This window comes from Manacus candei, unplaced genomic scaffold (assembly GCF_025592945.1).
Source record: "Manacus candei isolate 608988 ecotype Guabito, Panama unplaced genomic scaffold, ASM2559294v1 h1tg000020l, whole genome shotgun sequence".
NCBI classification, from domain to species: domain Eukaryota; kingdom Metazoa; phylum Chordata; class Aves; order Passeriformes; family Pipridae; genus Manacus; species Manacus candei.
Genome location: NW_026138068.1, coordinates 1,486,137 through 1,508,806, shown reverse-complemented (window position 1 = coordinate 1,508,806; position 22,670 = coordinate 1,486,137). Strand labels below are relative to the sequence as shown.

The 22,670-nt window shown below is 52.4% G+C and overlaps 1 protein-coding gene across 2 annotated transcripts in view; it reads left to right on the top strand.

Annotated features, from left to right (window-relative positions):
* Positions 1–21,974, top strand: part of MYO18B (myosin XVIIIB) — a 56,023-nt gene extending 34,049 nt beyond the window's left edge. For both annotated transcript variants that reach the window (XM_051785531.1, XM_051785530.1), the window contains exons 35-44: positions 1,785–1,898; positions 2,336–2,452; positions 3,116–3,199; positions 4,278–4,415; positions 4,673–4,858; positions 12,792–12,925; positions 13,982–14,023; positions 14,317–14,478; positions 19,288–20,588; positions 21,382–21,974. In XM_051785531.1, coding sequence (XP_051641491.1) covers positions 1,785–1,898; positions 2,336–2,452; positions 3,116–3,199; positions 4,278–4,415; positions 4,673–4,858; positions 12,792–12,925; positions 13,982–14,023; positions 14,317–14,478; positions 19,288–20,587 — 2,277 coding nt within the window. In that variant the 3' untranslated portion in view covers position 20,588; positions 21,382–21,974. The remainder of the gene's footprint in view (positions 1–1,784; positions 1,899–2,335; positions 2,453–3,115; positions 3,200–4,277; positions 4,416–4,672; positions 4,859–12,791; positions 12,926–13,981; positions 14,024–14,316; positions 14,479–19,287; positions 20,589–21,381) is intronic.
* Positions 21,975–22,670: the final 696 nt, after the last annotated feature.

The window sequence follows — 22,670 nt, the reverse complement described above, 5'->3', positions numbered from 1 at the left end:
TGAGGTGGGTAGGGCTCTGCTCCCAGGGAACAAGGGGCAGGATGAGAGGAACTGGCTTCAAGCTGTACCAGGGGAGGTTCAGATTGGACATCAGGAAGAATTTCTTCATGGAAAGGATGGTCAGGCATTGGAAGGGGCTGCCCAGGGAGGTGGTGGAGTCCCCATCCCCAGAGGGGTTCGAGGAATGACTGGACTGGGCTGGGTGACAAGGTGGGGATCGGGCACAGGTTGGACTTAGGGTTGCCTTGTGTTCAGAGTGAGTGAACAGCCTTAATTTTGGGGATATTGAGTTTTTGCTGTGCCGCCAACACTGAGACTCTGCATGTGTTAAAAATGCCACATGATTATTCTGTCCTTTAAATTTAAACAATTTCTAATGGCATTCATGACGACTTTCTCAAAAGCCAGTGCATCCTACCACCAGCCCACGGACCTCCACAAGGAGAAAAGCTTTGCTAAAATGCTGCACTTCCGTTAATCAAAATCCATATGGCTGGAAGTATAGCATTGTTTCTTAATAAGGCTGAGGCATCCATTTTACGCAGGTATTTAACAGATGGTGTTCACAGCAAACTAATGTTGTTCTGAAGTTCATACATTATGCATTTTGGGGGGGAACTTCAATTTATTCTTCCCAAGTGGGAAAATTCCATTACGCAAAGTGAATTGGAAGCTGGTATTTAATGAGAGGTCTTGAAGATGTGTTTCTCTCTGGTTAAAATATGAGGAATTTTGGTGAGGTCATGGCAGAGGAGAGATCAGTCCCAGGGCTGGTCATGGATGCAGCTGCTTCTAGAGGAGCAGGGGTGGGAAAGCCCTTGGCCATAAAGCCAGGGATCAATCCAACTGGTGTCTTCAACTCATCCCAGCAAAACACAGAGGGTATTTTTCTGCTGGTGCCCTCTCTAGAGGGAGGTCTCAATGACCTCCCACAGTGGAGGGAAATGAGCTAAGGATTGCTCCAGTTATAATCATTTCATGATTTCCCTCTTTTTGAGGGGGAGAGTTTAAAAAACATAAGTAAACCCTGAAAAAACAGCCTAAAATGCTCAAGCCCTCGCCGTGGTGTGCAGTGGCTACTGTTGCTTTCGGGAGCTCCACAGGGAAACCAGGACCAGGTACAGGAAATGAGCAGTGAGCAGAGGGGTTCAGTTTTCTTTTTTGTAAAGAAAAGAAAGAAACCCCAGGGAGCAGGGAAAGGAACTGGATGTTCAGGTCCAACCTACGTAAACTCCTCCGTCCTGGCAGGGGAGAGTTTTCGGGATGACGCTGCAGCTTCCAGGTGTTTGCAGCCCATTGAAGATCATTGTGATCTTAATGGCTGAGCTGTAAAACCCGAGAGCAAATTAGCATTTATAAATGTGATCTTCCATGTGTATTTGCAAATGCAATTTACACCACATGAAAAGCCCATTTGCAAACCCCCGAATCATGAATTGCTCTAATCAGGAATTACATGTAATTCACATAATTTTGCAAATTAATGATCCCAGCTCTACATCCCGGAGGCAGAGGGTGGATGTGCTATGGAGGGCTGTCTGCCATGCTCACCAGGACGGACAGAAGTGTTGGAATCTGTGGTGAGATGTGCTGGGAGCTGTCAAGGAAGCCTTGTTTTCCCTGTCAACCAGGAGCAGACAGGCTGAAGAGCAGCACAGGTTTAGAAGGTCAAGATTCCATGTGTTTTACCGGGGAAAAATGCTCCAGGGAAGTGGGAATAGGCATGGCTGTATGCTGTGGGGCAGCATCATCAGTGATCATTCCCCAACCCTAATTTTTCCCAGCTGGAAGAGAGTGAAGCAAAGTGTGCAGAGGCCCAGAGGAACCAGCAGACAGCGGCCCTGGAGCTGGAGAACTTGCACATGGAGATGGAGACCCTCAGCAGAAGCAAGACCCTGGTGGGTTCCTGGAGATGTGGCCAGGGCAGGGGAGGTAGGAGGGCACAGTCCCCCTTCCTTGGGTTTGGCAGCAATCAGCAGCTGGTTTGCTAAATCAGAAACTACCAGTGTGTTTAGTAAATCACCTCAGCATATTTACTACATCACCAAGTATATTTACTAAATGTCTGAGCATATTTACTAAATCTCTGAGGATATCCACTACATCACCCAGACTGTTTGGAAACAACAGCCCCCAGGTGGTTTAATGGGTGGATAAAATTGCTACAAGGGCCCAGCATCCCACAGTTCTGCTCTGTGGATACCAGGAGCTCCCATTGCTTTTCTGGTGGGTTAGAGGCTGTTGGCAGCATGTCCCAGAGGACACTGCAGCCCGGGTGATGTGGTGGGTTCCCTGTGGGATGTGTGAGCCAGTGGTCCGGTGGATCTTCCTGCAGGTGGATGAGCAGCTGTTCCAGCTGCAGCACGAGAGAGCTGATCTCCTGAAACGTATCGATGAGGACCAGGAAGACCTGAATGAGCTCATGGAAAAGCACAAGGCTCTGATTGCCCAGGTAGGAGCTGGCACAGCATCTCCCTCCCAGGGAGGGCTCTTGGAAAACCCTGAGCCTGGCACAGAGCAGCCTGTGATCCCTGTGGGTGCACAGCAGGGTGGGAACCTCAGGACACCGATGTTGTGATGAGAAAGGGACAGCTCATGGCTCTGGCTCCTCTCAACTGTAGTTTTGAGTCTTTTTTCAAGTCTTGGCTTTAGTTCCAATGTTTGTGGAATCCTACAGCTGTCCCTCTGGATCCTTTTTTTATTCTTTCTTTCACTGCTTTCTCATGCTGGGACTTCCTGTGCTCTATCCAGACCATGTCAGGCTCTCCCAAAGGATTGTACTGGGACCTGAGGGACACCAAGGCTCCCATAGGCACAGGAGCAGGCCAGCCAGACTGACAATTCACAGTCTGGTGCCCATGGCAGTGGTGTTATGGATCCAGGAGTCTGTATCTGAAAGGGCCCTGTGGGCAGAGATGACCTTGACAACACAGTTTCTGTCCTAATCCGTAAATATTTATTTCAAAAATTAGGAAAGCTGCACTGGGTTGGGAGACTGAAGCTCTTGCAGTGCAGTCCAGGTGTAGCTCACTGTGTTGGTGGTAGGAGGTGGCACGAGCCAGGCCCCTGCTCCGAGCCAGGTTCTGCTCCCTCTGCCAAATTTCTCTTTCCACAGTCGGCAACAGACATCGCTCAGATCCGGGAGCTGCAGACACAGGTGGAGGATGTGAAGAAAGAAAAGCAGAGCCTGCAGGAGAAGGTAATTCCTGCCCAGCCTGTGGCACCCAGAGCTGAGGAGTGGGAGCATCCAGGTACCTGATGATGTCTGGGTCCAGCACATCATCTGTGCCAGCTGTGGATACCATGCTCTGGTCTGAAATGAGATCAAATGTCTGTCAGTGTGGCACAAAGCCATTTCTCCTCTGTGATGTGGTCAGGAGCCTCTCCTCCTCCTGATGGGCTGTGAGTGCTCTCGAGAGCAGCATGGGTGCTGCTGGGTACCCACAGCCCTCGGGATGGGATGGGGCCAGGGCAGGCTGTGGGGCTCTGCCAGCAATGGCCTTGAGCTGCAGAAACCTTTCCATGCCAAGGCTCTTGGGATTCAGAGCCCTACTTATCCCTCCTGATCTGCTGGTGCTGTGGCTGGAATGGGGCTGACCCCAGTGCGGGGCTGGCCCTGGGTGGACACCAGTGGGTGCTGCACTCCCTCGCCTCTGCAGCTGTGCCAACCCTCCTGGAGTGATGGATTTAATTTTAAACACATGAGTAATCCCATTAAGTTAAGTGCTTTATTGGAGCGTAGCTAAGCTGCCCAGGAATCAGAAGCAGGACTCGCTCCCTCCGAGGCGGAGCGGGTGGTGCTTTAGAGATAGGCCGGATAAAAGAAGGCAAATTCCTGTAGTTCTAGGTCAAATTCAAAATCTGAACCCAAGTTGTAGCGGGATCACTAAAAGGGCAGTTTCCTTTGGAGATCTCAGCATAACAGTTGAGGATACAGCTTGGCCCAGGCAGCTTTCCACACAGATTGTGAATTTTTACGCCTGCTGTCCTCAAAGAGTGTGTGAGATGAGAAAAGCAAAGGAGACCCAGACACGTGTCACTTGCCAGCAGGTTTTCCATTCAAAAATACATGTTGGTGTCAGGCCTGTACTGTGTGGCTTTAACAGCAGGGAATCCTTTGGGAAGTGAAGGCAACGCTTTGCTGTGGTGCTGTTACCTCAGGCTTACGAGAAGCCCCCGATGCGTGTGGGGGACTGGTGAGGGATCCAGGAGAGGTCTGGGGAGGTGTTTGCATGGCCAGGGGCCGGGAGGTGCTAACACAGCCCATCCTCACCCAGCTGCAGGCAGTGCAGGCGAGAGCGGCGCAGCTGGAGCAGTGCCCGGCCGAGCGCTCCATCGTCAGCCGGCAGGAAGCCCGGATCCGGGACCTGGAGAGCCAGCTGGACTTCCAGGCTGTGCAGATGAAGCGCTTTGAGGTACCCCCTCCTCACCTTTGCTTGTAAATTGGCAGGCACAGCGATGCTGCCACCACCTTGGCTTTGGGGAAGGAAGCACCTGGGAAGGGGTGGGGAGGGCCAGGCGGGAGCTGCAGACAGTCCATATGGTTCGTGGCACTGCTGTTATCTCTGTGTGCTTTGCTGTGGGGTTTATTGACAGTCAACACTGGCTTGATGCTTGTGGAGAGCTTTCTAACACCTCATCTCCACCCCCCTTTCTTCACCTGACACCCCAGGTGCTGGTGCTGCGCTTGCGAGACAGCATCATCAAGATGGGAGAGGAGCTGGAGAACGCGGCCGAGTCGGAGGCGCGGGAGAAGGAGAACACCAGGTACTACCAGAGGAGGATGGAGGAGATGAAAGCTGACATGGATGAGCTGGTGCAGAGGGAGCTGGAGTCCAGCCGCCGGCGTGTGGAGCTGGTAAGGAGGTGCTGCTCCTGGGGGCTTGGGCAGTCCCATGGCCATGGGAGGGGATTGCTGCTGCTGGAGGGTACCCCTTTGTGACCCCAAAGTGGTCTGAGAGCCCCAGAAATGTATTTTCTGTGTGATGCTATGTGTGCTCTAAGTCTGAGGGGATGGAGCTGACCCCTCTGAAGGCACACTGTGGGTCTTGGGCTACTCCAGAGCTTGGAGGAACAGGGAATAACTTTATATCCCTCCACAGCCCCAGACTGTTGAACCAAAGCTGTCCTTGAGGCCCCTCGTGTTCCCTTTCTCCATGGCTAAGTTGGCAGCCTGGGCAGTCCCTCTTCTCCACTTTTTTTTTTTTTTTCTGGGAGGGAGTTGGCTTTGGCTGTTCCACTTGAAGAAATGCAGTTCACGTGTAGATGTGGCATTTAGGGGCATGGTTTAGTGGTGGCCTTGGCAGTGCTGGGGGAATGGTTGAATTTGATGATAATAGAGGTATTTCTAACCTGAATGAATCTGTGATTCTAAGTTGCTCAGGTCATTCCTGCACCTCCTCATGCTGGTTTCCCTCATGTCAGGCAGAACCACAGTGGATGGGAAGTCCTCTGTCCTCCTGCCAGTCCCCAGCATGCCACGTGCTGATCATGGGGCTCGGTGTGCTGGCGCTCAGGGCTCAGTGCCAGCTCCTCACAGCGCTCCTGGCTTTGCCAAACCCACCCCCCTGCGCCGTGGTGGTGGCTCAGATGGTGCCAACCAGCAGCTAAACCCACTCCGAGAGAGCAAAGCCTCAGCTGGGTTTGGAGAGCAGCAAAAATAGATTCACCTTCACTTTACAGCCCTTTACCAGCGTCTCTTTTCATGTTGTTTCTTCCACTAATCCAGGGGAAAGCCTTGCTCCCGAGCGGTAATTGAAAGATATTGCAGTTCTGCTGCCAGCAGGGCCAAATCAGGAGCAGTTATCTTATCAATGATCTTTTATTTAACAATCAAGGAGATTTCAGCATTTATTCCACCCCGAGGCTGCCAGCCTTCCTGAGGGGAATGATGTGAATCATTCCCAATCCCTTGCCTGTGCCAGGGACAGGCTTTGTCCTTGCTCTGCCAGGCTGAGCCCTGTGTGCTGGCACACCACTCCGGCTGCTAGGACACCCTTTCCTGGGCATGGATTGAGGTCAGAGTTGTACAGCCACTGATGCTCTGCAGAGCCAGGAGGTGTTGGAGTGAGAGGCTCTGGGTGCCCCTGGGGTGCTGCAGGCATGCTGGGCTCCTTGGGCCACAGGGTTCCTTGATCCTGCTGCTTTCCCTGCGGGATTGAGGGAGCCCCAGCTGTGTTTGCTGTGTTGACTGGGTGTTTCTTGCAGCTTTGTTGGAAGCACAGTGTTTGGAACACAGATGTGCTGGCTGTTAGGTGAGTTCTTCTCACTGTGTTTTTGGGTTTGTGCCGATATTTGGAGAAGCTTTTTTGATGTTTCATATGGGGATGTGAGTGATGGGTGAAGCAACGTACTTGGACTTCTTAGCACTCTCCTGTTCTCCCAAATGAAGTGTGCAAAGAGGTCTGAAAGGGATTTTAGAGGCACCTCTCAAATAAGACACAAAACTCCATAAACAGCTGAACTTGTATCTGCAGGAGGAAGGAGCCAGCAAGTCCTGCAGTGGGTGGGCTCCCCCAGGCACATCACACCATCCCAGTTTTTCCGTGCTGGCTGATCAGAGTGACTGCTCCATGAGAACAGACTCCGTGTGCACGGCCACACCAGAGCCAAGGGCTGCTGTGACTTTCCCGGCAGCAGAGGCATCCCCCAGACTGTGTGTGTCCTCTTAACAGCACTTAAATAAAACATGGGGCAGAGCTGTGATCGCAGAGCCCGGCCGTGCTTGTCGGGAGCCTGGCGGGGGGAGCATCAATAGTTAATAGAAAGCCACTTATGGCTCTGCTCCTGCTAAATCCCCCATCAATTATAAATCCAGCGTGAATTATTCACTTGACATTACTTAAGTCATGGTCTGCACCTAACAATTTTTTTTTAATTTATTTAAATACCCAGTGGCGAGGTTGTGGACCTACCATGCACTGTTGAGGTTCAAGGGGTGCTTTGAAGGGACAAGTCCATTGCACAGACTGGGTTATAAATCCTGTCTTGTTTCCTGGGGTCCTAAGAGCTGCTGCCTGGATAGGTATATATATGGTATCTATATACCATATACAAAATAGAAGGTATTTTGTTCTCACAGCTTCTATTTATTGACGGTCGAGGCACAGGAAAATCCCATGCCACCATCCCCACACCCCCAGCCAGGATCAGGGAGGCTATTTCCATCTCTCCCTTGTTTTCTACCCAGCTTTGTGCAGTTGGAAGGCAGATTTGTGCCATTCAGCAGGGAATATCCAGGGAGGAGCAGGGAAGGGAGCTGGAGAGCTGTCTGCCAGGCAGAAGGCTTTGCCTTATAAATTTTGTAAGAAGGATGGATTCTGAACACTTTCCAAGTCCGCTGCCATCAGAGCGAGGGAGGCTTGGTTTGTAACAAATGGCACTTGGCCCTGCTTGTCTCTGTCTTTGCTCTGGTTGCACATACTGGGTTTCCTCCCTGGAGCTGTAGCTCCTATTCCCAATAAAATCTGGATCCCAGCCTGCAACAGCTCCTTGTTTCTCAGCTGCTGTGCTGACACCCAGAGCTTGACAGGCCACCTGCTCTCCTTGGGCTGCAGCAGACACTGAGCCACGGTGAGGAGTGAGAGATGGATTTCCAACTTGGAGTTAATCCTGGGGAGCTTAAAACAAGCCCTGATCTCTGGGCTTGTCGTGTGTGCAGATGCGCTCGTGCTTGTCCCCGTACAAGTGTCCCCTTGTGAAGCTGCAGTGCATGGAAGGATGGAGCAGGGGCTGGAAAAGATGAAGCAGAGGCTGGGAAGGATGGAGAAGGGTTAGGACCAGGCGTGGGGTGGGGTGTGGGCGATGAGCTGCTGTCACAGCAGCTGGGACCAGCCACCATCTGGGGTTTCCCTCCTGAGGCTGCTCATAGAACGGGATGGTGCTGACTGTGCTGCTGCTGACTGAACTACCCGTTCAGCTTGGATTTCGTGGGAGAAACCAGTCATCTGGGCTGGGGGTTCTGGGATGGGACTGGGATGAAAACTCTGGAATGTGGTCCAGCCATGGGCAGGCGCCCCTGGAGTCCCTTCTGCCTGGAGAACCAGGTGCTGCCTTGATGGGATGCCCAGGGAAAAGCAGGGTCTGATCCTGCTGGGATGAAGCCCTGGCTGGCTGAGGTACAATCCAGGGAGATTTACTGTATCTCCTCCTGGCCCTCAGTACCCACATACAGCTCCATTAACCCTGGAGCCCCTGGCCCTGGCACACCACGGTGAGGGAGGAGGTTGCAGGTGCTGTCCTTAAATCAGGTTTCTTTATCCTAAAATCATTTTCTTTAATGAAGCTGTGAAGTTCATCAGCATAATAATTAACTAATTTTACAGAAAACTGAAGTACAGGTGTGAAGATATTCTTCACAGGTTTGTTTTTTTCGTAAAAAAAAGGTGAGACCTCAGTGTAAATAACCTTTTTTTCTGGTTCTTTTGCTGGCAAATCTGTGCACTGCAGCCCCACTATGGCCACGCTGTGTAACACAACACAGCCTGAGCTTTAGAGTTATTTTTTTATTCCTTTGCAAACTTTAAAGCGTTCTTTTTAGTGCTTCCAGTGAACTTTAGAAGCAAAGCAAGAGCTGATTGTTCCTCCCGCTAGGAATGCCACAGTCCCACCCAGGCAAACCCTCAGCTCCCAGCAGGGTCCCAGCAAACCCTCTGATGTTTCTTCAGCCCTCAGCCCCCTCCCTGCCTGCTCCTGGGTCTTTCCAGCTGCTCTTTCCTTGAAAAGTTAATGACTTTGACGAAGTGTAACGACAATTATCATCAAAGGCAGCCAGTCCTTAGAGGTGAGGTTGGGTGATGGAGGAGCCAGGAGTGAAAACTCGGCTGTGTATGTGCTAATTAGAGCTGTTGTGATTCTGCTTTGCCTTTAAAGGAGTAAATTCTTTAGGAATCCATCAGCACTGATGGCTGCTCACACACCAATTACGGTGTGTTGTTCGCCCCCCCCCCCCCCACTACTCTTCAACCACGCAAATTTTGTCACTTCAAAATCTCTGAAAACCTGCGAGCTAATGACTTAATTAAAAATAATAATGATGGATGAATACTGCAGGTGTACACTAAATTATTTAAAGAAAAGTGATCCAAATTGGACTAATTAGATTACACTTCACTTGAGGTCGATGGGAGCGTGCAAGGGTTGTGTTGTCACAGCAGAACCACAAGCAAAAACACAAGGTGGTGACAAGGACGCGGCCCTGGATGCTCTGTGGTGCTGGCCTGGGCATCCTTTAGAATCCCACAAATCATTTCCCTGCTGATTTTGGTTATTTGCTTTTAACTTCTCTTCAAATGCTTCTGCGACAAAATTAGTTGGAAAAAAACCTCTTAAGAAAAACAGGGTGTAGAAATCCTTTTCCAGAGAAGCAATGAAAGCAAAGCTGGGATGTGGAGAGGTGGGGGAAGGGGAGGGAGCTGCTGACTGAGATGTCCCCCCTCTCCCTGTGTCCTGTTGAGCTGCCAGTCAGTGCCCCTTGTGCTGCCCTGGCTGCAGAGGGCTTGAGCATCTCCTCCTGGCTGTTGGAAAAGTTGAATTGCAAATGGCAGGAGGAAGCTGCAATGATATTCAGGGAGGTGGTGGAAAGAAGGGTCTCACCTGCCAGCTGTGCAGGGGCAGGGCAGGACTGCAGCCCATCCACATCTCCTCCTGTCCTTGCTGACTGTCCTTGCTGGTGCAGAGCCTGCTCTTGCCTTGACCTCTCCTGCTGTGGCTCTGGGTTTGGTGACAGCCCTGCTGCTGAGCCGTGCCAGGGGCGGGGTGTCACAGTGTTGGGGTGCCAGGGGCTGTGTTCCTTGGCTTTCTCCTGTTTGGATTTCCACAAAGTGTCAGTGATATTTCCCCTTTACAGCAAATCTCTTCCTTTCCCACTGTCCCTGCAGTGAGAGCAGGTGGTGCTGGGAGAGGTCAGGGAGCTGCAAGGGCTTTGACCAGGGTGGGTGCAGAGGGTCCGTATGAACCACAGGGAAAGGCATCCAGCAGGCCAGACCTGCTGCTGAGCACTTGACTGTGTCACTCACAGCAGGAGTTAATGATTTTTGCAGTTTAGCTCATGTTGTCACAGTCCTTCCATCAGGGACGTGCAGCAGCCTCCTCCTGTGAGCCTGCGGGCGGGGTCACGAGTCCGACTGTGAGCAGCAGCTCTGTGTGGGTTTGCTGTGTGCTGACCAAGGCCGAGCAAACTTCTGTGTCCCTTGTCTTGAGAGAGCCTTTAACCCAGGCCCCCTGTCAGTAGGAATCAACCTCAGCCTTCTAAAATATCGGCTTCTGACGTGCCAGTGGGACGGTGCCGCTGGGGTTCAGGAGTCCTGTGCTCTGGGGCGACCTGTCCACCAATTGTGAATGGGAGGATCTGGTTTGGAAATGTATTCGGAACCAGGCAGAACACATATTTTATTTATTGGCTATAAAATATGCATCAGCCGGGGGTTCTGAGCTGGTCAGGTCACTCCTGCTGTTCATGACTGACTGGTTTGGTGGAAGGAGTCAGAGTTACTGTTGCCAACAGGGATTTGACAGCAGAGGATGCTCCTTGCAGGCCCCCAGTCAAGCTGCAGCTCTACTTGCTCAATATTATGAGTTTTCTCAATGAATGTATTTCCTCCTTTATTTGCCCCCATTTCCTGCTCAGAGGAAACAAACAGCCAGCACTGCCCTGCAACTCATCCTGCATGACGAAGTCAGTGCTCAGCCCAGGAACTGCAGGAAGAGGGAAATGCTTCTTGGATTTACATTTAGATTGAAACAGCGTGTGTCAAAGGTGTCTAACAGCTCCCTGAGTGCCAGGGGCCTGATGTTGGGACCAGCTTTGTCAGTTTGTGTTATGAAGATGGTATTTTGCATTTGAAATACAATTATATTGACATAATTATTCCTTTCCTTGACACATTTTAGGGTACAGAGGATAACATAAAGTGCCTCTGTGGATGAGATTTGGGCCAAGTGGGATGTGGCGTTGAGCAGTGTGTGATCTTATTGATAAACAAGTATTTTATTTTCAGGCTCACATTCAAATTGCCACTCATGTGGCCTGTGGGGAGGGCACCCCAGGGTTATCCACAGTCCCCAGTATCACCCCACATCCCCCTCCCAAGGCCACCAGTGTGGGTGCCACAGACTGTGGATGCCCAAGGACATCCCTGGGGGGAACCAGGTTGGAGCCCCAGCTCAGCAGCATCAGCCCCGTGGAGGTCCCTTTTCTCCCATGGCTGTCATGCAGAAGGTAGCGAGGTCGGGGGGTACCCCACCAGCCACCAGGACACACTGTTTGCTGCTCCCACAACCATCCCTGGGGGATTTTGTTTGTCAGTGGCTGGGGAAAGCAGGGTTGGGGTGCTGGGGGAGGGGTGCTGCTGTGTGTCCGGCTGCCTCCCTGCCCATCTCTGTCAGGTTAATAAGAGAAGAACGGAAGAGAGGAATTAAATGCAGCCACTGAACTATATTTAATTTGCACCATATCCTGAAGCCAAAGAGCAGGTTTAACAGAGGCTCTTATCAGCCTGTGGAAGGGCTGAGCTCTTTATCTGGTGGTTATTTCACTGCCTTATCCTGCAGTCCCAAATAGCTGAGCACAGTCACATAGGCACCTGGAGCCTGAGGCTCTGTCCCCTTGGGCTTTTCTCCTCTTGGGGGTTGGTGTTTCACTGCATGCCCCATCCTGAGCCCCTGAGGTCAGCCTTGGTGTGGGAGCATCCCCACTGCCTGGGCCATCCTATGCCGTTTGGAGCAGTTCCCTTGATGAAACGAGTCCTTTCCACTTTCTGCCTGAGCCGGGAGGGAAGCAGAGGGCTCAGAAGCATGCAGTTTCAGAAAGCATTTCTCAGAAACATTCAGGTTTTCACCAATACTGGTGCATCTCCAGAAGCCACTGTGATGCTGTGAGACCCAAACTGGGCTATTTCCTTGCATGTTTTGATGAACTGAGATGCTCTTCCCCTCGGGCCTGTGCGTCCAGTGATTCCAGGACTGCCATTATTTGGTGTGACAGTGTGCCGGCTCCTGCGCCCGGGCCTGTCTCAGCCTTGCTGCAAATCATCCCTCACCTTGTCACTGCCGCGATGGCGATTTCACAGCTGGCAGCTTCAATCATTGTGGATTTGTGGCTCGAACTCCCTCGCCCCCTCCCTCTGCCCTGTGATGGCTTAGAAACAGTAGGAAGAGACCTTTCCTGGCTGGAAGAAGTTGGAATGTGATGAACATAGGGGTGCAGTGCCAAGTTGGCATCCTTGGTGTGCTGCAAGGCCTCCCAGCTGTGGGCGATGCTGGGACCAAGAAGCCACGTGGGTTGTGTAAGATTGTAGAATCCTGGAATGGTTTGGATTGGAAGGGACCTTAAAGATCATCTTGTTCCACCCCCTGACACGGGCAGGGACACCTTCCACTAGACAGGTTGCTCCAAGCCCTGTCCAACCTGACCTTGAACACTTCCAGGGATGGGCAGCCACAGCTTCTCTGGGCAACCTGTGCCGGGGCCTCACCACCCTCACAGGGAACAATTTCTTCCCAATATCCCATCTAACGCTGCCTTCTGTCAGTGTGAAGCCATTTCCCCTTGTCTTGTCACTCTAACCCCTTGTCCAAAACCCCTTTCCAGCTCTCTTGGAACGCATTTAGGCACTGCAAGGAGATGAAATTTATGTTCCACAAGCCATTGCAGGTGCTGCGGGGCGCAGTGTGGGTGACAAACCCTGGCAGGCACAGGGATCACTGGGTGGGGGGAGCTTTAGCAGACTCCCTGCTCGTGGTTTTGGGTGCCGTGTCGGGGAGCAGGCACTAACCCACTGCCACCCGTGCAGGAGCAGCAGCTGGCAGAGCTGGCAGAGGTGCGGCAGGTGCTGCAGGCTGATCTGGGCACCTCCATCCGGCGCATCGCAGACCTGCAGGTGGCCCTGGAGGAGCTGCGGTCCAGCGATGACAGCGATGCTGAGAGGTGAGGAATGAGGGCTTGTGGGAGGGCTGTGGGGGCTGCAGAGGAGCAGGCTCAGCTCCTGTGTGGTGGGGAAGGATGCTGTGCTGGGCAATGCCAGGGCGGCTGTAACTGCATGTCGTTGTCCTCATGTGCTTTTGCTGCAGCAGCACACGTGTATGAACAAAGGACTTGGTGTTAATGAAAGGTTTAATGAAAAGGTTTCACCATTGAAATCAATCTGTGTGGCCCAGCTTAAACTGAGCAAAAAGGGTGGGAAAAGCCCCATTTGCAGTGTGGGTCCCATTCCTGGAAGTGTACCATGCAGTAATGGGTGCCCCAGTGCTGGGTTCATCGAGTGAAAATCCTACTTTTATGAGCTGCAAGAGCTAGAGGAGCCAATGGAACTGGGTGATTGGGTAGAAGATTTCACTAGCAAAAAAATGAGGAAAAAATTCCAGTGCATTTTTCAGGTGTTATTTCTACAGCCCTCCAATTTTCCCCTCTGCTACATGTCTAAAGAAGCATTGTGACAAATGGAGACAAAACAGACAAATGAGTTTAAAAAAATAAAGAGCAGAGGTGTGCTTGTCAGCACGCCGTGAAGGGAGATTTGCTCTGTGTAGTGATTAAACCAGGGAAGGGTGAGATAGAAACCGTGAGCTCAGACACTTGCTCCTTCTCAAAAGAAAAGTGATTTCCAATGCAGCCAATGCACCAGCCAGAGGTGAGAAATGCTTCCCGGTGGGAATGGCAGCTGCTGCAGGAGGAGCCGTGTGTTTGTTATGTGTTGGAGTGTTCTGCCCTCTGCCCTTTGCCCTGGGGTCCTGGCTCAGCCAGGGCCGACCCATGCAGGGAGCAGTGAGGGCTCTCCAGCCGTTCTGGCCATGCCCTGGTCTCTGTGGCACCGCTGCTCTGGCTGTTTTGGGGGTGTTTGCTGGCTCATGCAAACCTCTGCTCTGATCATACCAACTGCCAGAGCAGCAAGTTCTGATTCAGTCAGTTTTTTCCCCTTCTCAGCCTTGTGTGGTGGCTTTGGGGAGGCCCCCTGAGCCATTGTTCTCCTGTTGTCCCTTGCAGTGTTCAGACAGCGCGGGAGTCGCTGTGCTCCAGGAGAGAGACGTGAGTGAACCTGGGGAGCTGCTGCTGACAGGCAGGAGCCTGTGCCTGCTTCTGCCATGGGTTATGGATTACTGACTGCTGCAAGGATGGGTTACAGACCACTGGCTGTTGCAGCCTGCATGAGCAGGGGTCACAGTGACATCCAGATATCTGATGTGTGCCCCATGCCCATTGACCCGCTCCCTTTCCCTTTGAGCTCTGTCTCTTATCCCAGTGGGATGCTCTCACTCCTCTGAGCTGGTGCCTTCCCACCTGTGCCTGTGGCTCTAATGGGGTCTCTCCTCTCTCCACAGGGATGCCTGCTCTAGCATTGGCTCCACACTTGGTCTGGAGCCTGCAGAGAGCGTCAAGTCCTGGCCAAGTTCATCCACGGGCTGGACATCCCTGGCAGGTACCAGCGTGGCCGGGAGCATTTCGGCACAGTCCATTGGCAGCCGCAGCACCCAGAGCCTGAGGTAAGGGACCCGTGTGAACGGGGGATGTTGCAGATGCACTTTCACTGGGCTCCTTCAGGACGTGCAGAACCAGAGCTTGGGGTTGTGGCGGGACCTGTGGAGTTTGAGGTCAAAACACCAAATCAAGGAAGGCAGTCACTGCCACGCCAGGATCAGTGAAACACCAGATGAAAGTCACTACATCAAAAACATGCTTCAAGCAGTATAACATCCCTTGATGTATTCTCTGGAGAAAATTTAAAGAGGCGATGCAGCCTATTTGAGGATTTGTATGCCATATGCTCGCCGTTCCTGGCTGAGGAAGTGGGATGCGTTTCTACAGTTCTAATATCAGATATGTTAATTTTTGATGGTGATGCTCATAGGCTGTGAGGGAGCTGGAGAGGGGCCCAAGCACTCACACAGCCCAACTGCCTCCACTTGGCTCCAGGGGAGACACCTCGGGGTGCCTGGGCTCAGTAGGTGCTCACGTGCCCAGCCTGAATTGGTGCCCATCAGAGGAACACCCCTACCCACACACAAAACCCATTTTACAGCCATCCCCAGCACCACCGAGTCCCAGAGAAACTGGTTCTTTTTGGTTCACGTGTGAAGCAATTGCACAAGTTGAGTTTTGAAAGGCCACGTAAATCAGGGTCTGGGGGTTGTGTCATGGAGGGAGATGGAGGGGATGGAGGAGGGTGTTATCCACTTGGAGGCTTGGGAGGGGAGAGGTGGAGCAGGGATGGAGCTTTGAACCCTGGGGCAGGGAGCAGAGCAGGGCTTGTATGGATCCAGAAAGCATTATCCCTGAGAGTATCACCCCCCTGTAGGGAAGGTGGGAAAGGTACCGACCATATGAATTCAGGGCGGGCAGGGCTGGCAGTGCCCCCCTTTGCAGCCCCTGTAGTGCCCCTGCCTGCAGGTTGGAGCTACTCCTGCCTGCAGCCCCTGGCTCGGGGTCTCTCTGATGCACTGCTTTCCCAGGGGTGGTGTACTGGGACATGCATCACTGTTTTCCCAGTTTTTGCCCCCATAACCAGGGCAGGTGCCAGGCTGAGGCTGGGCACAGCTCACTGCAGCTCCCACCTGCTCCCTGCTCATGTTCAGGTCCGTAGGTCGATTCTCCAAGCTGACAGAGTTTGGTCAGGATTGCAGAGTGCAATTTTGTTAGTATTAATCTCCCTGCTCTGATTCTGGCGAGATCTGTCCCCGCGGCACCCACAGGCCTTGTACAGGGGAATCACTATTGTCAGAATCAATGTTCTGAAGAGCAAGTCCCCCCTGCAGGAAACACCTTGGGTGAGTTGGAGCAGTTTGGAGCGGTACAAGGCAGAGTTTAAGAGCATTTGGGCAGGGCAAGGACCTGCAGGGAGATCACAGAATGATGATCTTGGGAGGTCTTTTCCAACCTGAATGATTCTGGGATTCTGTGGTAGGCTGGGCTGCCTATGGCCATTGTGAAAGGAAAATTGTCCTCAACCCTGGTCACAGTGTGACCATCATCCTCCGTGCTGGGGGTCGTGAAGGGGCACATTGCAAATCCTGGTGTGGGGGCTGTGTTTGTCTTCAGCTAATCTAAGATGGAAATAGGAGCGAGGGTGTATGAAGTGCAAACAAACAGAGGACGAGACTGGTAAGGTAATAAAAATGAGATCAGGGAAATGAGCTCTTCCTTATTAAGATTCCTTTGTCTTACACAAGCACCCAGTAATGAAAAATGAGTCTTGCTCTCGTTGGCTGCTCAGCACTACATCTGGGGTGTTTGCTGAACAAACAGCTGCCAAGAGCCAGAGGAGAGTGTGGAGGCTGCTACCGCCCATGTGGTTACAGGAAGGAGAACTTTGATTAACAGAACCTTTAATTCTCTGCTTTTTAAATGCTTGTACAGAATGCTGACCAGCAGACCTAAGCCTCCATAAATTTGACACGGTGCAGGGTTGGAATAATATAATTTTTTTATTATTAAAAAGCCAATTTAAATCTTTATGTATTTATTCTGCCCCTTTCCAGGCAAGTCAGGGTTGTGCTGCGATAGTGGGGTTATCCGGAGATGCAGGCAGAGAGTGAATCCACAGCCCAGGTCTCTGCTTCTCCACCCATGGCACTGTGGCATCCACAGCCCTGGCATCACCCCAGCATCACCCTGACATAACCCTGGCATCTCTTCCTGTCCTGCTTTAGTTCACAGAACCAGGAATCCTGGTCCCAAGGCTGCTGGGGATCCGACACATTTATTTTTAAGCACGATTGTGTCAAAAGCAAATCATTACATGGGAAAGTGGGAGCTCTTCTGTAGATGATGGTGTGACAAGAAAATCCTTTTCTGACAGAAATTAGGCCAGTGGCTCTTCCCTCTTGAAATGGAGTTGTCTTGGCTTTATTTATGAACTCCTAGGAAAAGCAGCTGAGCCACGCTTTCAGCCCTGGTCATGTGTTGCAAAGCATGTGTGGATTTTATTGTATAAATTATTTCAACTAACATAATTGTAATCATGTTAATTGCTCTGTAATCGTTGCTAATTATTGTTGTATGTCATTTGCTTTGGTGTGAATGGTGTATTGCAGAGCTTGGTTGGCTTACAGGCGCCTCCTGAGTTCGGCATCCGGCCCTGATTTTGCCTTTGCCTGGAAAAATCATCTTCCCTGAGGATGATGGAGGAGCAGGGCTCTGCTCAGGGCTGGAGCAGTCTCATTGTCCTGCAGCATCACCCTCCTCCGGGACTTCCCAGGTCTCCCCAGAGTCATTCCGAGCCCTGGGAATTATTGCTGGCACATCTGCCATTCACCAGGGATTTTATGGATGAGCAGAGGATGCCACAAAATGGGATAGGATTGTTTTGCTCTTGTGCCCTGCTTTGTGAGGAGGATGAGGATGACTAGGCATGATTTTGGCATGATGTTTTTTGGTAGCCATCAGGGCTAAAGAAATGAATCACAGAATGATTTGGGTTCAAAGGGACCTTGAACCCCATCCCATTCTACCCCTCCTTGGACCGTGGGGCCTTGGCAGCCAGGCTCATGCCAGATGTGGAAGCTGAAACAGTCCCACCTCGGCAGCTTTCACTCCATTTCAGGCCCTAAAGATTTTCATAAAAATAGTAACTGTCCATCATGCTGAACAGGACAATAAATAGTGATGTGTAACTGTCCATGTTCACAGCGCATTAGCGCTTCTCTCTTTTATCTCAGCCTTAAAACCCAAATAAAAACACTTATACTGGCGTTTAAATTACGAAAACTGCTCATGCAGCACACAGGTTACAGTATTATTTGGAAACGTGCAGAGTGATTGGAGCAATTTTTGTACAATTTCTCATGGAAGGATTATACCAGCTATTTAACTGCGATGCAATTTAGGATCCCAAATACCCGCATTTTCGAAATGTCTCAAACTATTCATCAGTGGTGCGGGGTGGCCCCGGAAGGTGCAGGGATTCAGGGGGATTAAATCCCTGGTTAATCCATTTTGTGTTTAATAATCAAATGGTTTGGGCGGGTTTAATGAGCAGGGAATGGTGGTGGGTGCCGAGGCAGGTGGGCACCTCGGTGGGCACCAGGAACCTAGAGCTGCTCCATTCCCCCTTCCCTTCTGCCATCACACGTTTCCCAGCCATGGAGTTTGTCTTCAACCCATGTTGGAATGTAAATTATTTCATGGGTCAGCAGAGCCTAGTCCGAGTGCATCCCACGCACTGCCTAGATTATTCGCTCTCCCCCCATTCCCATGGCAACACCAACATTCCCGGGGCAGGATGCTTCATTACCAGCAATGTACAACTTGACCGCTGCTCCCGCACCTCGGAGGCTGCTGGTCTCCCAGAGCTGGGTTTGTTATTTGGGTTCTACTACCTTACTTTGCCTTTTCTCTCTTTTTCCCTCCTCCTTTTTTTCTCAAATTCACATCCCAGCAGACTTCCCACTCAGGCCAGTCCTGGGTTCCCCTTGACTGAGCAATGCTGGGGTACCTGAGTGTGGGGACACGGCACTGCGGTGCTGGCAGTTGCCAGCAAACAAATGTAGGTGCTTGGAGAGTGTCATAAATTGTCCCGTCAGGGGCTTAGTGTCACCAGTGACCCCCAGCCCATGGGTGACTGCAGAACCTCCCCATCTCTGTGCATCAGCTGCATGAGGACAGGGACAGGCTACAGAGAAACTCAAGTGGGGTGACCAGTGTGGCTCCTCAGGGGTGAATGGAGGTGGATCTCACGTGGTTCCTTTATCAGCCCTTGTCTTGGGGTGAGGTCTCAACCCTTGTCTCAGGTTGAGGTCTCACCCCTTGTCACAGGTTGAGGTCCAGCCCTCGTCTCAGGGTGAGGTCCCAGCCCCACACATCATGTTTGGCCATCACCCCTCGCTTGATGTGCAGCCCCTGCCTGGGTGTTACTGGGCTCTTGCAGTTCAGAACTCCTTGAGCAGCAGCCTGGGTGAAACATGCCCCACAATAACATTAAGATGCGTCTGGGGTGCACCACAAGCTCGTTTCATAAAATTTTAGTGAATAATCTTTGGCTTTGACAGAAATAAAATAAATCCTACATATTGCTATAATCTGTCAAGAAAAAGGATATTTGGAGGTAAGTGTTGGCTTGGCAGAGCTGAAGCCAAGCACACCACACACTCTACACCGGGGATTATCCAGGCTGGCTGACCTGGAGTTATTTAAGATAAAATCCTTGAGCGCTGCCCAATGCTGGATGCAGCAGTGAGTTTATTCTGAGACTCCCATGCCAATACTGGCTTTTTGCTGCTCAGCCTTGTCCTTGCTGAATGACATTCCAGTCACTGGGAATCCCACTGACTAAACTAACACCAATTTTTGTTGTTTAGGGTGAGCAGAGACGCCAAGGACCCAGTGCTGAGCCTTCCTGTGTCTTCCTGGAGCACTGCCAGGCCCAGCGATGCTGCGGATCCGGGGAGGATGGCAAGTCCCCTGCTCGGGGCTAGAAGACGGGAATATGGAAAACCTGCAGCAGATGACGAGGAGCAGGAAAGCGCGAAAAAGTCTGTGGATAGGATAGGAGAGACGTCCCCGTCGGTGCTGCAACGGGGGAGCTCCCCTGCCCCGGACGGAAGGTTCCCCAGCGCGCTCTCTCCGACGGCACCCAGGAGGAGGAGGCTCTCCGTGGCATCGGGGCCGGTGCCCAGCTCGTCGGCAGCTCTCTCCGAGTATGTGGAGGAGCTGCGGCGGCAGCGGGGAGCGGAGCGGGAGCCGGGGCACCCGGCCCTGGGGGAAACCTCTCCTCTGCCCATTTACCGCACCACCGGCGCCGCGGCCCTGCGGCGCTGCAGGGCTGTCCCAGCGGCGGAGGATGCCCTGGGCAAGCTAGACGGGAATCAGGCAGGGGAAGGTGAAGGAGCAAGCGCCAGCCTCCCGCGCTCCTCCAGCCTGCGGAGCATGGCCTCGGAGCCGGCCGAGCCCTCACGCTCCCCAGCTCTGAAAAGGGCATCCAAGTTCGGCTCCTACGACTCCCTTCTGCAATCCCTGGACAGCTCCGGCCGCCGGCCGAGCTCTCCAGCTGCCGGGATGGAGGGGCCGGGCACGCTGCGGCCGAGCTCCTGGAGGAGCTGCCTGGAGCCGTCGCTGGAGGATGTGGAGTTGGAAAGGGGCTCTGGGGGAGTTCTGAGCTCATTGTCCAGTGACGGGCTGGGAGAGGGGAAGGGGAGCGACCCCTTCAGCTGGCGAATACCCACCCTCAACTACGAGAGGAGAACCAAGGTCGACTTTGACGACTTCCTCCCGGCCATTCGCAAATCCCGCTCCACGAGCAGCCTGGCCAAGTCCAGGAGGGACAGAAGGGACGGCCACCGGCCCCTCACCGTCCGCTTCGAGGATGAGGCCATAGCGGGAAGTTTGGAGTCCTCTGAGACCAAGGGCACAGCCAAACGCAGCCCGGCCCCTCGGGAAGACCCTGGAGATCCCTCTGACTCCTCCTCATCCTCTGGTTCCCTCCTCTCCTCCCGGAGTGCCGACAGCATCAAACGTCGGCCGCAGCCCCAGAGAGGGGATGGGGAGGGATCCAGTGGTAAAGACATCACCCAGGGCAGCGGGACGAGCCACCGCGCCGAGGCTGAAGGAAAGGAAGATGATGTCAGCAGCATCATGAAGAAGTACCTGGGTAAAGACTAAGGTAACTGTGCTGAGCCACTGCCTGGCACTAGCTCAGGGCAGCGGGGACAGGTTTGGGCTGTTGGCCCCGAGCTGCTGCCCCTCCTCAGTGTCTGCACCAATGTGGGAGAGTGCGTGGACACAGGGTCCCAATGCTGCTCCCAGCATATCAAAGCATCCCAGGCCATGGGAGGCTTCAGCCTCGCTGCCAGGATGTCCCATGGGGTGTGTGGCACTGGGACTGGCCACCCCTTGCCCACTCTTTGGCACCTTCAGAGGTGCAAGGGGGAGGGCAATGGGGATACTGCCAGAGCCAGAGACAGCCTCAAGAGCTGGCCACAACACCACCCCTGAATCCACAGGGGTTTTCCAAAATTAGCATCCCCCAGCTCCCACACCACCCAGACACACCCCCACAAGCCCCACAAGCCCTCACTTCTCTGGGACCCAACCTTGTTTGGATAATTAGAAATCAGGTTGGTCTGGATGCTGCAGGTTCCCTCTCCAGAGGACCGGGCTCATGCCTGGTGCAGACATACTTTCCCCCAGTTATCAACAGCCTCTGACACCCACTTGGATGCCATTTCTCTATTGCAGCTGACACTTGGAGAATTAGGATTTATTGCTGCAATCCAGGTTTGAAAGTGAAGTCCCTAATGAATGCGCCACAACTGTAATTAAGTGTTTAAAATAGATTAGAAAAACATTTTGTAAAACCATTGCCTTTAGACTAACTTATTGGATGTCAAGCTGTGACCAAATTGACTAAGCCAACACACGAAGAGAGCGTGTGTTAATAAAACATTTCTTTCCAGGAAGCTGATTTGCATAATGCAACGTCCCACTTTCTCCAGAATTTGTTTTGATAAAGCGCAGCAGCCGAACCCCAAAGCCGCAGCGACGATGAGCCACGTCGGGCAGATGGCTTCCCTGCTCCTGGTAGGATACACCTCATGTGAGCAGTGACTGCAAAGGGCTCCCTGAAAGTCATGGGATGGTTTTACGAACTTTTTTGGTTTTGGACATACTGTGGTTTCCTTATGCTCCTGCCCCGTTTCCCAGCGCCTCAGCTTTGCTCAGGGCCAGCCGTGGGGACAAGAGACTTTCCTGTTCTCCTGCAGTTGTTCAACTCAGGAGTTGGTGCTTTCATTAAAACCCAGTGGCTGCCACAGATGCTGAGGACGTGCCATGGCCAGGGAAAGGCCACACTGAGAAGAGCTGGAGGAACACCAAACCCCGTCTTTTTAACCCAGAGGTGCAGCTCAGGTGTCTCATTCCACACAGCACTACTCAAAAATCATCCCAATGGCCAAGGGTCATACTGTTCAGTCTTGGTGTGCCACCAGTAAAAGGGGAGCTCTGAAGCTTTTATAATTCCTTTGGTATTTGAAGATGGATCCATATGAGCTTCCATGGTTCCTGCCTGTTTGTGACATCTGGGCACATCCCAGTGACACATGAGGCAGCACTGCAGTGGGTGGGGCAGTGTGAGGCTCTATTTGATGTCTGCTTGGTTTTTACACAATAAAATATTTGCTTCTTTGACACACAGGTCACTTCTTGTCATTCCTTTCCCTGCAGTGGGAGCGGGTCTGTGGAGGTGGTGCAGAGCCAAGCCCGTCTCTCTGCATGTGTGAAAAGCTCATATCTCAGCCTCAGCCTAGAAGAGATCCAAATTTACTCACTGGTCACAGGTTTGGGGCAAAATGATACAGGTCCACGTGCAAACTTCTCCTTTCCATCAGGGATTTCTAAGTCATCTGCTAGATTGTGAAATTTGCACCAGTTTGCACAACCTCGCTGGCCCCTCCGAGGTGGCCACGGGCAGCGGGGGCTTGAAAGGCCAATTGGTCACTATTCAGCATTTTGTTTTTCCTCTCGGGTTCCTCACATTCGTGTCTAATTTAAAGCGAAGCCTTGCAGCAAGCAGCATTTCCCTTGTCAGCGATGGATGCGGAGCCTGGGGCTGAGGGCTCACATCAGCACTTTGCTCGGCCGCCCGTCAGCAATTCCCGGCAATCCCTCTGTCCCAGCGGCTCCGCAGGGCGGGCAGCCTGGAGGGGGGCAGCTCCGCTCAGAGTGACATTCCCTGTGCTTCCAGGTG